General features: G+C 41.5%; 1 protein-coding gene across 9 annotated transcripts in view; it reads left to right on the plus strand.

The window, feature by feature from the left end:
• Nucleotides 1-16,417, plus strand: part of SCML2 (Scm polycomb group protein like 2) — a 109,564-nt gene that overhangs the window by 70,733 nt on the left and 22,414 nt on the right. For all 9 annotated transcript variants that reach the window (XM_025201110.1, XM_014518796.2, XM_025201109.1 and 6 more), the window contains one exon: nucleotides 9,857-10,107. In XM_025201110.1, the coding sequence (XP_025056895.1) occupies nucleotides 9,857-10,107 (251 nt within the window). The remainder of the gene's footprint in view (nucleotides 1-9,856; nucleotides 10,108-16,417) is intronic.

The following is a 16,417-nucleotide window of genomic DNA, read 5'->3' on the forward strand; positions in this document are numbered from 1 at the left end:
AAAGAAATGCACGATGCAAAGAAGGCTACAGAACTGGCGGGAAAAGCTCCTGCACGCGGGGTCTTAATTGCAACAGAATGCTCCACCGTGCCCAAGAGCTGCAATTCAGTGGGAACACAATTTAGCGATGCTGAAGCACACACAAACAAGAAAATCACAAGTTTGGGTTTTGACAACCTCCACCACCAGATCCCTTTCACCCCGAGCCCCTTGGATCCTAACCTACAGAGTCTCTGCTTGACCACCCTCTGACCCTAATTTGATTAGGGAACATGTGTACTGTTCTTTGACAGAGAGAGCAACTCCCCCACCTTTTTTCCCTACTCTATCTCTCCTATACAACCTATAGCCCTCTATTCCCACCATCCAGTCGTGAGAAGAGTCCAACCAGGTTTCAGTTAGTCCCACTAGGTCAAAGTTCTTGCTTGCTAGCAAGAGCTCTAGATCCTCCTGCTTGTTTCCAATGCTTCTGGCATTTGTGTATATACACCTAATTCCCCTGGTGGCTGTCCCTGGTCCCCCCTTAAACTGCTGTCTGATAGGATCTTCGCTATATACCTGGGATGATCTTGTGGGTGTCTCTTGGTTCGGTGTTCCATGGCTCCCTCCGTACTCGTCCTCCCCTTCCCCCAACAAACCTAGTTTAAAGCCCGCCAGAGGAGATCAGCCAACCTGATCTGGCGTGCCCATACATATGGAAAAATGTTGAGTTGTGGAATCCCAATGGCTTGAAAGGCTGTTGACTCTGCTGGGGCCGAGCCCAATGAACTGTGTGGTAAATGACAAGCTTATCTGGCAGGGAAAATACCGTGACCACTAACACAGTTTTCGCAGGGACAGGAGATAACTGCTTTTCTGGCATGGGGTAGTACCCGTGGAGATAATGTTAGCCTCCCACTTTCATTTCCAGGGGGAAGATCTTCTGTTTATGCCCACTTTATGGAAATGGGAGACTCCTCCCTAACTTGCTCCTGAGGCCATACAGCAGAGGGCAGGTGAAACTCGGGGGCGTCCAATCCCCAAGCCTCTGGGCTTGGGCCTGCATGTAGGATGCCTGCCAAATGATTAGGAAGCATCTGAAGCCCTGGGTGGGAGTGGAGAATGTTTGCTGGTAATAGGGCCACATATGATTCTTGAATGACTCATGAATTTAGGGTTGATTTGACTGATTTGGCTTGGAACATGGAAAATTTTCCTTGAAAAAAAAATCGCAAGTTTTTGGCTTTGAGCTATTATCGTGTATACGTTTGTATGATACAACGATCCAGAAGAGGGGAGGGCAAAATATGGCCCATGGGTCAGATCCCCTGCCCGCACACCCTACCTACAGAACCAGGGCTCTGCCCTAGCCCTGGCCCCATGCTGTCATGGCCCTGTGATCCTGGGCAGGGCACATGGTCAGGTGGGGAGCTGTGTCTGTGGCCGGGATCATGGGGCGGTGACAGCATGGATTCGGGGCGGTGACAGCATGGATTCAGGGCTGGGGCAGAGCCACCATCTACTTCCTGCATGCCCTTGCCTGTGGAACCTGTGCCTGTCACAAGGACGTGCAGGCAGCAGATCCCAGCTCTGCCCTGGCCCCTGTCCTGCGCTGTCACTGCCCCAAGATCCCAGGATGCTGTTCCTTACTGGCCTGCAGCCCCATCCCAGCTGCCTAGCCACATGCCCTGCCTACGTGGGTCCTGCTTCAGCTGGTGGTGTGGGGCAGACAGGCCTGGGTTCCTGGGCAGTGGCAACTGGAAGGAGCCACTGCTGCCAGGGCTGCTGGGAAATGGAGCACAGCCGTGGCCAGGATCTGGCTTGAGGGCTATATTTTGCACACCCCTGATCTAGAAAGTGACTTGGTGTAGTTAGAATGTGAAGGCCTGTACCTTGCACTCCAGAATGACTCTTACAAGAGTCTACAAATGCCTCCAAATGTGAGGATCTCAGCTACTCAGTATATGGTGATGGGGAATTGCTCTTGGGCTTTCCTTCTAGCTTGCTCTTTCAGTCTTTTGGCTAGGGGCAAGGAAGACTAGGGGGGCATCTGAACTCCAAGGCCTCCAGTCTTGGGCCTTGCCTGTAGGATGCCTGGCATGGATTCAGGAGTATCTGAAGCGCCAAGCTGAAGAGTCTGGGAGGTAGGATACTTACCAGCAGTATTTCATAGATTTCATAGACCTTAGGGCTGGAAGGGACCACGGAAGATCATCGAGTCCAGCCCCCTGCCCAAAGGGCAGGAAGTCGGCTGGGGTCATGGGATCCCAGCAAGATAAGCATCCCGTTTGCTCTTGAAGGTGTTCAGTGTAGACGCTTGAACCACCTCCGGTGGCAGGCTGTTCCAGACCTTGGGGGCTCGGACAGTAAAGAAATTCTTCCTTATGTCCAGCCTGAAACGGTCTTGTAGTAGTTTATGACCGTTCGACCTAGTTGTCATCCCTAGGGGCGCTCTGGTGAACAAACGTTCCCCCAGATACTGGTGGTCACCCCTGATAAACTTATAGGTGGCCATCAGATCACACCTGAGCCTGCACTTTTCCAGGCTAAAGAGCCCCAGGGCTCTCAGCCTGTCATCGTAGGGTCTGCTTCCCTGACCTCTGATCATGCGCGTGGCTCTTCTCTGGACTCTCTCAAGCTTCTCCACATCCTTTTTGAATTGTGGAGCCCAAAACTGGACGCAGTACTCCAGCTGCGGCCTCACCAAGGCAGAGTACAAGGGGAGAATGACGTCCCGGGATTTGCTTGAGAAGCATCTATGGATGCAAGCCAGCGCTTTGGTCGCTTTACTAGCCGCAGCATTGCCCTACAGGCTCATGTTCATCTTGTGGTCAATGATGACCCCCAAGTCTCTTTCTTCCATAGTGCTAGCCAACATAGCACTGCCGAGCCTGTAAGGATGCTGCGGGTTTTTCTTCCCAAGGTGCAGAATTGAACAGGCACACAAACTTGAACAGTTGAGCTCTGCTCAGCTGATAGTATTCAGAACTGATTTGGCCAGACACACAAAATTTTAGAGGGAAAAACATAGTTTGTAGTTTGTACTATATATAGGTAGGTGGCAAAGTGCTGAGCAGATGTGTGGTTATGGAGTACCTGTGCTAAAATGTGCAGCAGTTTCAAAAAAAGGTAATGCATCAATGCTGAATGAACTAAGAGTATGGGTACTAGATGCGTATTTCTATAGCCATGTTTAATTTCTAAGTTATTGTTTTCAAATTTGCTCCTTGTTTCCATGTGCTCAGGGAGAGCAAGGTCTAACTGTAAGGAGAGGAGAAAGGAGCTGCCAGGGGAAAATGTTTCATATATTTCATAGACATTAGGGCTGGAAGGGACCTCGGAAGGTCATCAAGTCCAGCCCCCTGCCCCAGGGGCAGGAAGTCAGCAGGGATCATAGGATCCCAGCAATGTTGGGGGAAAGCAAAGATTAAAGGGTCTATCTTATCCCTTCAGATTTATTATGCCTGCTGTAGCAGTAGAAGGCAAAATTCCAATATTTAGATTTTATACCTGGAAAATTATAACAGATTTATGAACTTTCCATATATAGAATCTAATTATTGGGGAGTTGTCTTCTAAACAGCGTCATCTTCTATTTGAGAAAATATGGTATATTTAGGTACTTCATATGGTTATAGTAGAAATATTTTATTGAAAAGGAGTGTCTTAGAGTTTTGCCTACCTAGTTCTGTTCTTGGAGCTTGATTATGATTTTGTTCATTTGGCTTAGGCATGGAGATAGAACTCTAGTTGGAAGTTTTCTACACTAAGGAGTGCCTTTTTTTAGGATTATGAGGACTGCAGGGTGTGCTTTTTTGTTTTTAAGAGTGGTTTTCTCTTTAGAAGGTGTTGCTTATTTTGAATATTATTAGGCAGGATATCATTACTGGTTTTCAGGCAGCCAGTAGGATTACAGATCCATTTTACAGATGGTGGTTTCGAGCATCTCTTGGATTTTCCTCTGTTTTAATGTGTGAGGCAAAACTGTGATTAGGGGAGTCAGATTTTTTCAGTCTGGCAGAGTGGCTGGGGAAAGAGGGGGAGGTCACTCACCTCCAAATATCCAGATGGTTTTGAATGAAATAGCTGTTCTCTTCCATTTTATTATAAGGCCCAGGTTTCACCTTCGTGAAAAAGAAAGAAAAGGAGACAAAGTCTCCTTCAAGATTTTAACCTGCTTTGATAGAATAATGAAAGTAAAAGAAGGCAGTGAATTAAATCATGCTGTCCCTCTCCTTGCCAAATAATATTCTCTTAAGTACAGTTTTGGTTTTAAAGCAGCAATAGAATTAAGAATTTTTGGGTGTATTTGTGTATATCCTTTTAACCTTACAGCTTCCAAATACCATATTAAATAGCTATTGCATATTAAAGGTCCTTTTTATTGATCTTGTGTCTTCAAATTACTTTAATAAATTTCATACACTGTGATTCTTGGCAGCTGTTTTTTTATTCCAAAACTTTCTCTTCCTCCTAGCTCAACATCACAATAATTTTGACCTGTCTCATGAAAGTCTGGTGTTGTAAGTAAAGTACTGGAGTGGAACTTACGAGGCTCTTCCATGGACTTTTTTTAGGAACTTGGACTTAATCTCTTTGCCTTAGTTTTCTCATCTGTAAAGGAGAGAGAGATTTCCTTTCTCTCACTCTTTCTGCCTTGTCTGTTTTGTTTGTTAAGCTCTATAGATGCAGAAGAGATCTGTCCATGAATACATGGGTAAATTTAGGTTCCCTAATTTGAGGTGGAAAGATGCTGTCAGAATACAAATAACAATAAGCAATGCAAAAGAAAAAACAACAGTATATACTAATACTATATTAATAATATAACATCTTTCAAATGGAATTATTCTTCTGCCCAGATTAATGCATTGGACTTCATTTAGAAAGTACTCTGCAATGCATGCCCAGAACTCTGAGGGAGCAGATGTATAATTGGCAAGTGCTGCTTCCTGGGCAGTCCCTCATCTTCCCTCCCCCTGCATACTGCGCTTTCCTACAGCAGCTGCTTCAGCTCCTGCTTCAGCAGTAGAGGAGGTGCCTGGTGCTGGAACAGCAGCCTGAGGTTTGCAGATGTGGGGGGAGATGTCCTCTCCTTTTTTTTTTTTGCCACTGACATGTATGTCAAGCAGCCAAAAAATCACCAGTGTGCATTGGCAAAAAAAAGAGGTGACGTTTCCCTCTGCAACTGCAAACCTCTGCTGCTGCTACAGTGTCACATGCAGCCAGAGTTATGCCTCCGTTTTCAGAGTCCACCTTATACAACTCTAAAGCTATTTCTTAGAATTTAGAATTACATTTCCCAGGATGCTCTTCACTGAAGCCTACTTGGGCACCCACTCCTAAGCCACAGCTACTGCTGCATTGCTCTTCCCACTGCTGAGCTGTTACAGAGAAGATGAAGGAGGGAGGGAGGAGGAGACAGCAGGAGGGTGAGAAGCCCCTCCAGCTCCATTTTGGCACCCCACCTTAGGCAGCATCCAGGACTCATGCCCTGTAGTTCTCACCCACCCATCATTATGCCACTGCGAGGGAGTCATACACACAGAACTATCATTGGATCTGTTTTCTTGTAATTTTATTTCAGTGCTTCAAACAACTTTCAGTCATTATCTTTCTCCAAGTCTGTCTGGATTAAGTCATTCTTCATATTATGAATTCTTCAGTTTTATGCCTTATTCTGCTTTACTCAGGGTGAACAGCATAAAATGAAAGAGAATTTTTTAAGGCAAATTTTATATTTGAAGGAGAATGTCTAGTCTTCTGAATAGGTTTCCCACATCTTGAATGAGTTTTTTGCAGCTTTATGTTTACCAATTACTCAACTCTCTGAAGAAGCCTAATAGAAAAATCTCCAGTATAATAACGTATGGTCAAATCCCCTGGTTCCCTGCACACACTTAGCCCAGGAGCTCAGGTATTTTGTTTGCTTGAGTAAGCCAAACTGAATTTGGCTTATTCATATAGAGTATTTTCAACGAATCTGCTTTTGTGAATGAGGACTTTAGTACCGATTGCAGAAGTTGTATTACAGGACATTTAAATCTTTTCTCCTTCATGTGTTAATCATAAAGTTATAGAGATGGCATTATCAGGGCAGTAATTTGACTTTGGAGCATTTGAAAATATTTTCACGGTAGTAATAACTGATATCCTGGAAGATCTTGCATATTTTTCTAACTTAAACTGTCACATGTCACCTTTAATACAACAGTAGTGAAATTAAATAGCTCTGCGAACTTTAAAAACTGAATATTTTGTTAATATTTAAAATTGTATAGGCTTTCATTAAGGTTGATAATGCACATCTGTAGTTTTAGTTCAACATGACTATCTTTTCTAAGGAGTTTTAATAACTTTTCTATATAGGTTAAGAGACATCGGAAGGAATGCTATGTACTTAAATTATATGCATCAAACCCATGGAACTTGAATGGTTGATATTTTTTTCCAGAGGAACAGAATGAAACACATGCTTTATTTTGTTTGTGCAAATGAGAAGACCATTGTGATGCAAAGCAGTATACTGAAAAAGCAAATGTGCTGTTTCTGTTGTAAATATTCTATCTAAATACTGCAGTAATTGCAAGCAGAGCCTGGTATTTTTTCTCTCTTTTCTTTTCATTGATATATTTTAACAAGTTCTCTTGAGACTATTAAAATGTCTTAGTTTTTGGAACATGTGGTCCAGTGGGGATAACTTTGTCCACAGATGCAGTGGGTTGGCAGCTAGATTTTGCATGTCTTTTCATTTCTTTCCAGATTCTGTGACCCAGTGTAACCTTTGGTCTCCCACTGAAGGCAGGGGTGAAGGAAGTATGAGCAGGTGACTGATGATCACTGTCAATACAGCCTGCAGACAATATGCGAATTACTTTTGCAGTCTCTCACTCTCCTCTAACCCCTCCCCCCCCCCCCCCCCCCCCCCCCCCCGCCTTAAATCAACAAATGCAAATAGCTCCATCCCCATTTGCTACTATTTCAGTTCTGCTGCATAGGCAGCATGGGCTTTGTTGTAGTCTTGCTTATTCAAAAAATCAGTTTCAGTCCTAGTAAGAAGAAAAATGAACAAATGGGAGCCAAACCCCCTTAATGGTCAATGCAGCTAATATATGGTTCTGTGGAATATCAAGGTAGGAAGACAGCACAATAAAAATGCTTTTATATTGTATTTCAACAGTGCATCATGGACTGGTTTGTACTGCTTGTATTGTTAGTCTTTGTTTATAGATACCCATCCTTTCTACAAAGGACTAAATATTTGCTCTGTGTGTAGAAACATGTACCTGTGCTCTTTAGAACTAGTTAGTACCAAAACTTGTTTTATCATGACTTTAAAATTATTCATCTATTTAATATTTCATTTCCAGTGGGAAAAAAATATGTGAATGTGTTTGCTTCTTTTCAGTATACATGGGCACACAACAAATTTATATAGCAAACATTTATTTGCAACTTTGATATATATTAAACACAAAATTGTGAGATAAGAATAAATGAATAAAAATAGCTGTATTTTATATTGGAATAAACATAAAGCAATATTATAATCTTCTCCAGCTTTCACTGTTGTCACTTGGAAGAGTCAGAAGTGTATAATGAATGATGTTATCTGCACTGGTTTAACATTTCATTTAAACTTAATTTAAGATGCTATACATGAGATCTTATAAATCTTCAAATACGTAAGTGAAAGGAAAGTGATTACTTTCCAGATTCAGAAGTTTTTTCCTTCTAGATGCGTAGAGACAGTTTGTGACAGACAAATGGATTCAATATATATTTAGCATTAAAAATGTTTAAAGACATTTGATCTATAAGGGGCATAAAGCAAACATGCATAATTCAATTATCCTGAAGTTTTCTAGACTTGTATTTATAGAACTTTTGTTTATTATCATTTTAGACATAATTTTGGGGTTCACAGTTAATTTTGCTTTTCAGTTAAATTATTTTTCTTTTAAAGTTAACTGATGTAATTGATAGAAGGAAAAGCATTAGTTATAACGCTGAATGCTATGTTGTTATGGTACATATCACACACATGGCTCAGCACTAAGTACTATATTTTACAGCCTGGCAGTAATGGCCTGTCTAGATGTCCGTGCTAATGTAGCTTCCGGTTTTATTTATGTTTAAAGTGAATCATGTTTTTACAGTATAGAAGCATCACAACTTTGTCCACTAAACTGGAGAAAGTGTAAAATACTTTAAGTTCACCCTGACCTCTACTTTTAGCTTGTAGTAGTGTTCCAGATCAGACACTATAGGTTTGTCCATTCCGCCTTAACCGTAATGTAAAGTCCCTCACGTTTTCATTTGTAGTTTTTTTTTAAGGCCAGGAAAAACAATTGTGATCATCTGGTCCAGTCTCCTGTACAGCACAGGCAATAGTGATTCTTGCATCTGGAAACCTCCAAGCCTCTGACTGAGGGAAAGTATATCTTTTAGGAAAGACATCCAGTCTTGATTTAAAGACCATCAGTGACAGAGAATCCATCAAAGCAGATCTTTTACATTTTGTATGTGAGTGGTTAGGCTGCGGAGGGGGGATTGGGGGGGAATTATTTTGTTTGTTAATTTTAGGTGATTTTTTTTTTTAAACGGAACTTTCTTTTTTCCCCTTGTGGTACAAGGGTTGACTAATGCCTCTACTGGCTTACCTCTTCCTCAAAGGCTTCTATGTCTCTCTCTATCATTCGTCTTGCTAAAGAAGAATAGGTACAGTTTTTTTTTGGAACCAGGTATTGCTTTTTGACTTGGCCACAGGTAGTGCTGGGGAGTAACAAGATATACATTCTCATCAATGCTATCTATGTAAAACAACTCCCATCTATTTGTCATCTTACGTTGTCCTTTATTGTCAGTCTGTTGCCAAAGAAATTGTTATAATAAATTCATCCTTAGTGCTTTAGAGAAAAATCAAATGGGTGAAAATATATTGCTAACTTGGAAGCCTTTACTTAACAGAACTTTGATATGGCTTTCAGCTTGTTGTTTTTAAACTGTGAGATGGTCATACCTGATTAATTACATAGGGTTAGGCAAGATTTTTATTTGGATGAAAGAACCTGCAAAGGACATTTGGACACACCGCGAAACTATTTCATAGCTGTTGTTCTTTACTTTTCTTTTTTTTTCAAGCAGGATTAAGATTAAAATGGTGAGCATGATGCTGCCAATTCCTTCTTACAAGGAATTTTAAAGCTGAAGAAATGATCATTTAATATAAGTCATCTTTTTGCATTTTTTGCATTTTTCACAAGGACTTTGGTTTTTATCCTAGTATCTTTGACAAATTCTAGTTATTTTTTATTTTGCTTATAAAAAATACTTCTTTGTACTTGGATGTTTTTCTTTATCTTCTGCTCACAATTCTTTTGTAACATTGTACACTGTTAAATAGTTGCATTGTATTACTTTGGCAGCAACTGCCTTTAGAGATGGGTGGATTGATTTCTTACACTAAGACCCTTTGAGATTCTTTTGGATGAGAAAGCATAATGAAAATGTAGGTTTATTAGTAGTAATAGTGAGAACTATAAGGAACATCTGCAGGGTGAGTGGATTCAAATAGTCTTTGAATTTTATCTGAAAATAATTCCTTGTAGAATAATTGCTCTTAAATACATTTTGGATGGAACAGATTCTGTTACTTTCAGGTTTAGATAAATTAAGTAGTGACACTAGATGCCTGTTTGATATTTTTAAATGTAATTTTATAAATACATATGCAGCAATTTAAAAAAAAAATAGTTGTTAAAATAGTTGCTTTTCTAGCACAAATTAACCCCAGCATAATGATATAAAATGTCTTCAAATTCTGAAATTCATTTTGAGCAGGTTTTTTCTCCTCCTTTGCTTTGTATTTCCTCAGTTTCCACTACGAAGACTAGCGCAAAAACCCAGTCTTCCCCTTCCAAAGTGACCCGGCATGCAATGCAGTCACCACAGAAATCTGCTTCAGCATCAGCTCAGCGGGGCAGAAAACAAAGTCGGGCTAAACCTACCGGGCAATCTATAGTTCCTATGAAGGGCAAGTCTCCTAAAAATGGTCCTTTGACAAAAAATGCCACTCATACCGAAAATCTCAAAACAAGGAAAAAAACTTTGAAACCTGGAAGAAAGGTTTGTTCCATTTACCACTTGAATGGGTATTGCAGTTCTTTACAATGTTGTATTTTTTATTTATTTATTTATTTGAACAAACGCACATAATTTCATGTAAAGCCTGGTGCTGTTTTCCCTTCAGTCACTTAGAGTTACTCTGTATTTGGAAATTTCCTGAAATAACTAGAATGGAATGCTGGGGTTTTTTACTTTCAGTATAAACCTCTGTGAGGCCACTTGTTTTGGAATAAGGATTTTTTTTTCCAATTTAGCTTAATCCATTGGATTTATTATTATGAATAATTCTTCTGAAAAAAATCTATTTCAGTAAATTTCCAAGTGCAGGGAAGATCTAGCTTACTTAAATTTAGTTGTTTTCTTACTGAAATAAATGCATTTACTGAAATACATGTTAAGTTTGTACTATTTAACTTATCTTAACCCTTTCTTTTTAATGTAGGTCAAATCAAATAAGGGATGTAAATACATTTAAAAAAAAAGAACGTAAACACCTAAATTCCACCCAAGTCCAAAACCGATTTAGATGGGGTAGTGGCGTCTAAACTCAATAGACCTTTTCCTGTTTCAATCTAAAAGTGCATAAATGCATGGAATTCTGCTTCTGTGGCATGCTTAGAACTGTCCTGATCTGAACAACTTGCCATGAAGCAGTGTAACTGAGGGGGACAACCAGTGGTTCCTCTAAGCTGAGCAGCATGCGCGGCTGCGCAGGCATGCTCATGTCACACTGCCAGGTGCATCTGCACAACTGCACATGCCACTCAGCTTAGAGGGAACGCTGGGGACAACCAAGGCAGCAGCCCCTAGTCCCACCTTTGTGGGTGGTGCAAAGGCTGCCACTACTGCAGTTAACATGGTGGCAGCCAGTGCTGCCCTAGACATCACAGCTGCCCCTAGTGCAAAGCTGCCTCGCTAAGCTTTTGTAAGCGTCTCTTCCCCCATCTAAGTCTGATTGTGATCCAGGGGCTTGGTAAACAAATGTCTGGTTCCCCTGAGGTGTCTGATGTAGGCATTTTCAGAAGACACCTCATGCGTGCCTACTCTGACAGCATTAGACTCTTCACAAAATGAACTAGTACTTTTCTTTTAAAAAAACATGGCTGCTGCACAAGAGTGAGTCTTGGGCCCCCAGTACAAGTTAATTTAATAACACAGTGGGAACTCATCCCAGATCAGAATAATCACATAGCCTGCCATGCCACATGTGCAGGATGTGTAGTTTGAGGAAATCAAGGATCAGATCCCAATCATGCTCTTTCAACTTGTCAGCACATATGGCACCCAGATCCTGTGTTTCACATACACTGGCAATTTGAAGCTGCACAAGGTACAGTCCTGCATGGGGCTGCTGGGCACACAGCTTTAAATCTGCCAAATGGAGGGAGCTAATTCACTCTCCCCACCTGGCACTTGCAGACCCCTAGGCAGCCCCAGCCTACAGACACTGGGCTGTGCAAGGGCATAGGGCACAGGGACCGGGAGTGGCCTGTGGTATCCAACTGGGACCAGGTGGGCCCCACCCTGATGCCAACAGATATGTCAGTATGGAGATGGGGCATGCCACACATTCAATTTTAAGGCACCATAAAAAACAGCTACAAAGATATTCTATGTTATATGTGTAGATGAGTTCTCTCTCCCTATCTGATCCCCCCACCCCAGTGTTCCCCACCAGCTTGGGAGCAGGTTCAAGGAGGGAGAACCCACTTGCTGCCGGTACCCCTGGCTGAGCCTGTCTCCCTGTGCAGCCTAGCTGCAGCAGGGCAGGATTGCTCTGGAGGTCCCCCTGCCCCCAGGTCAGCCAGGGACAGTGGCACTGGCAGGTGGGGAAGGGAGTAAATGGGAGAGGACATGCCAGGTATGAGTGGGGAAGCAGGATTTTTTCCTGCTTTGGGGACCTAAAGGCTAGGGACAGAAGTTACACATAAATTGGTATAAGTGATTGGAAACCGGTTCAAATTTGTAACACAACAGAAGTTCAGTTCTGCTTTCAAAATGGCCAAAACTAGTTTAAGATAAACCTGGATGGTTATAGTATTAGACAAAACTAATTTAGGTTAAACCAGTTTATTAAACTTGGTTGAGATCCTCTCTAGGTTCAAGTTAACTCACAGCCCTCCTGCATCCCAGTATGCTTTGCATCTCCCCTGCACAATCCCTCCCATGCAGAGTGGGTGGGTTAGCCTTGGCCCAAGCTGTCTGCTTCAGCTGAGCAGGGAGGTGTGCTTTAGCGTTCCTCAGCTTCTGGCCTGGGCCACTGCAGGCATGTGGCTGCATTTCCAGAATCAAAAGTGACTGTCTGTTCACTTGCTTATTGGTTCAGTCAACACAAGTTCAGACTAACCTGCAGAGACTGAAACAATTCTGCTTTGGGCTTTTAGACTGTCTGTACTTAGCCAAAAAGTCACTGGCTTCTGGTCTCGCAGTAATGTCTTCCCACCCAGTTATTGTGGGGAGGTTGAAAGAGGGTGCAGCCATCCTGCCAGGGCTGGTCACTGCTCCCCCACTCTCCTTTTCAAATTCCTGTATCCAATCATGAATACAGTGTTTGTTGCTGTACAAGTGGTTTCAAATTCACCCTCTCAATCAAACGGTAAAATATAAGCCCATGTTGATTTTGTAAACTGACCACTTCTAGTTAACTATTCTGTCCCGATTGAACTGTTTGAAGTAGTGTTCTCTTTTATATGATGATGTTTAGTTGGTTTATTAATGGTTTTTGTTTTACTACACTTGAGAAGCACAAGAATGTTATATAATTCAAGAAAAGTTGCATACGTGCTCATTTTTTTTTTTGAGAATCTCAGCTATTACCCTTTTCAGTGAAAAAATGAGAAAACCATCCTTTTGATTTCAGGGGGGCTTCATGCTCAAAGGACATGTGAGATTACATGGCAGGCATCATGAAGCCTGCACGATACCAGAGACTTAAATATGGCAAAATTTAAATCTTCCTTTTATGTATTTTGACTCCTTACCATTCTTCTTCAGCTTGCACTACATGGTGTTTGCCAGTTTGTCATGTGACAGGAAAACACTGTTTTTCCCTTTTATTCTTTTCTTTCTTTATATATAAACAACATTTTATACCATGTCAATAAAGACAAAGGGTTACTTTAATCTATTTAGCTTTGTTCATACCAAAAACAAGATTTGAAAAAGGAGGCCCCTACTTTTACTTCATCCTTCCATTCAGTGTTTTGATTTGTTATGCTCCTTTCTGTCCAGTCCACTGCTTTCTGACTTCTCTTTTCCTTTCTGCCCTTAGCAAGTAATTGGTTGCCTGTTTTAGTAAGAGGAAACTAACAATGAACCATTACTGAGCCAAAAATCAGATCATAATTCTTGAAAAATTTTAATATTTCATTCTAGTGTTGTTAATCTCTTTTCAGCTGCTGTAAAATGAAATGTTTACATCTGCGTTTTAAATGACTACTTTGTACAGGTATTAGAGTTTGCCTTCAAGAGACTTACTTAAGCAGGCAAAATTCACTCTCTATATGATGTTTATTAATTGACAAATCATAATTATAATCATAGATTCTGTCTGACTCAAAGTTTTAACTAGCTGAGTAGCTAGTAAATGCATTTTTTTTACCATAATCTACCTTTATTGGTCTACAATTTGACAGAGATTGCCATAGGGGCCCTTTCTCATTTTTCCAGTTCTTTCCACAGTTGCACAGATAATCTCATGTTTAATTCATGATATCAATATTTCCATGTGAAAAATAATATTAAAAGTAATTTAGTTGTAATTTTTTAAAGGAATTTGAGGGAAATACATTCCTAAATTTCACTGAAGATTGTGAGAGTTGATCAGCCTGCTCCATTTGCCCCGGTTGAAAACCACAATTTTAGGTTTCCTTTTAATGTCATTCAGTTTAATTACAGAATCACAGAGAAGCAGAGCTGGAAGGGACCTGCATAGGTCATCTAGTCCACCCCCCTGCAGAGGCAGGACCATCCCTATCCAAACCACCCTATACAGGTTCATAATCTAACCTCTTAGTAAAATTGCCACCAGTACTGACACAACACAACACATAACTCCCTAACTGCCACAGATGAAACGGGGAGCATGGCAGCCAATGTCCTGCTTCTGTTAAAGTTAGTTAATATACACTCAAGAGAGCTTAAGCAGAGGCCCACACTCCCCACTACAGAGGAAGGCAGAAACCTCCACATTCCATTCCAGTCTGACCATGGGGTAAAAATTCTTCTTGACCCCAAATCTGGCAAGCTGTCAGACCCTGAACAGAGAGGGGCAAGACCCTCTACCCAGGAACCTCTGGTTTTAAGTCCTAGAAGGAACCACTGGCACACCCCAGTCATAATCCCTAGCCTTGGCTGCAGCCTGCATCTAATGTAGAAGGTAGGAAAGAGGAGAAACGTCACCACATCATCAGTCAGTATTCTGTTGTTTTGCAGCAGTATGGAAGCCTCCATGAGGTAATCTGTACATTGGTATAAATCCCAATATTCTTAAATTTGTGCGAAGCAACATGGGACTGGCCATTTTTGAAAGTAAAGCATCTGATCTGATGGAGAGAAATGGAAATGGGTTAAAACTACTCTAAAATTCCCTTTATTTTCAGACATACTCATAATTAATAGCCTATCCGATTTAAAAATAAATATTTTCCTGGTTTAACAAAATTATACAGAATTATTATCCGAGGATGGAGATAGACTTTTCTCTTTGGCTGTGAGGACAGGTTAGGAATAATGGCCTCAAACTGCAGCAGAGGAAATTCAGTTTGGAGACAAGGAAGAACTTTCTGACTATGAGATTGGTCAAGCATTGGAATAAGCTACATAGGCTGTAGAATCTTCATCCCTGGTAATTTAAAAAAGCTGGTTAACCAAACACTTAGCTAGGATGGTTTAGTTAGGGGTGATCCTGCCTTGAACAGGGGGCTCGACTACATGACTTTATGAGGTCCCTTCCAGCCTTACTTTCCTATAATCTGAATGCACCCTAAACACTCCATAACCAAAAGGCAAATTATTATAGTTTAACATATTTTAAACGATCTCATGACATTTGGGTATTTGAAACTTTTTGAACATTTTAGTTTAGTATTTTATTGTACATGTTCTGCACTACTACGGGCTTGCCTTAAGGAAGCACAGTCATAGAGGAAGACAGTCTACATTTATGAAATAAGTAGCTACTGACAATGAGCTTGTTTTTCACCCTCCACTCAGTACCTGTGAAGATGTTTGCCTTCTCTGACCTTTGCAGGCTCAGAGCCCCCAGCTACTTCCATGGGAGCAGTATATCTCCCCTCACCATCCCTTACCTTTTCCAAACTGCTTGCCTAACACTGCCTCGTAGGGTAGGTACAAACATTCAAAAAGCCTGAGGAGGAATTGATCTGAGTTGCATAGTTTTCTGTAAGCAACGTAGTTTAGTTTGGTAGCAAACAGAACACACATTTTCCATTTGGTGCGGTGGGGAGGAGCAAATCAGAGACTGGGTTCCACCATTTTTAAACCAATCTGTGTGCCGGACTTCAGTTATGGGTATAAACCAATTTTGTGTGCCAAACTTCTGTTCTGTTACAGGTATAGACCAGTTTCTGTTCCCTTACACTGGTAAAAGTACAACGTCTGTACCTGGCCTTAAATCCCATATATGAATGATGATATGGTGGTATCAAAGACAGTTGCTGGTGCAAAGAAAGTTTTAAACAGAGCTGAGAGCAGAAGATAAGATGTATTTTATGTGTTTTTTCTCATAAAGGGGAAACGGTCATTAGTAACATGTTTGTATTGGATTTACTGTTTTGCCATTTTAGATGCCTTATGCCATTCTGGGTTTTACTAGACACACAACAGCTGGATGAATTAAGTGGTTATGATACTGAAACAAATCTTAGTAGAGGCTACACATTTTCAAAAGCGATTTGCCTGGAGTTTAATATCAGGGCCTGTCTAGTAGTCTTATACAGCTTTTTGCAGCTTCTTGCCCAGGTTGCATACAGGAGCTGCTCAACAATTCAAGCAGCTTATTTACAGACCTGATTAGCTTAAAACGGCTCAGCCTGCAGGCCTGATGTGGCCCATGGAGACAGAACTTGGCTCATAGGGCTCCCCCTGAATTGGGAAATTTGGCGGTGGAGGAGCAGTGGCCGTTAATATTGCCTTTGTTCCCTGCTGCCAAATTCCCATGCCCCTCCCCCCTGCAAAGCCAAATCAGAGCCAGGCAGTACTCCCCAGTCCTCACATAGCTGAATCGGGTCCAGCCCATGCCCTCTGCCTGTGCATGGCTGAGCTGCTGCCCCCCCCCCCCCCCCCGCCC

Source organism: Alligator sinensis, unplaced genomic scaffold (genome assembly GCF_000455745.1).
Source record: "Alligator sinensis unplaced genomic scaffold, ASM45574v1 scaffold583_1, whole genome shotgun sequence".
Classification (NCBI taxonomy): Eukaryota; Metazoa; Chordata; order Crocodylia; family Alligatoridae; genus Alligator; species Alligator sinensis.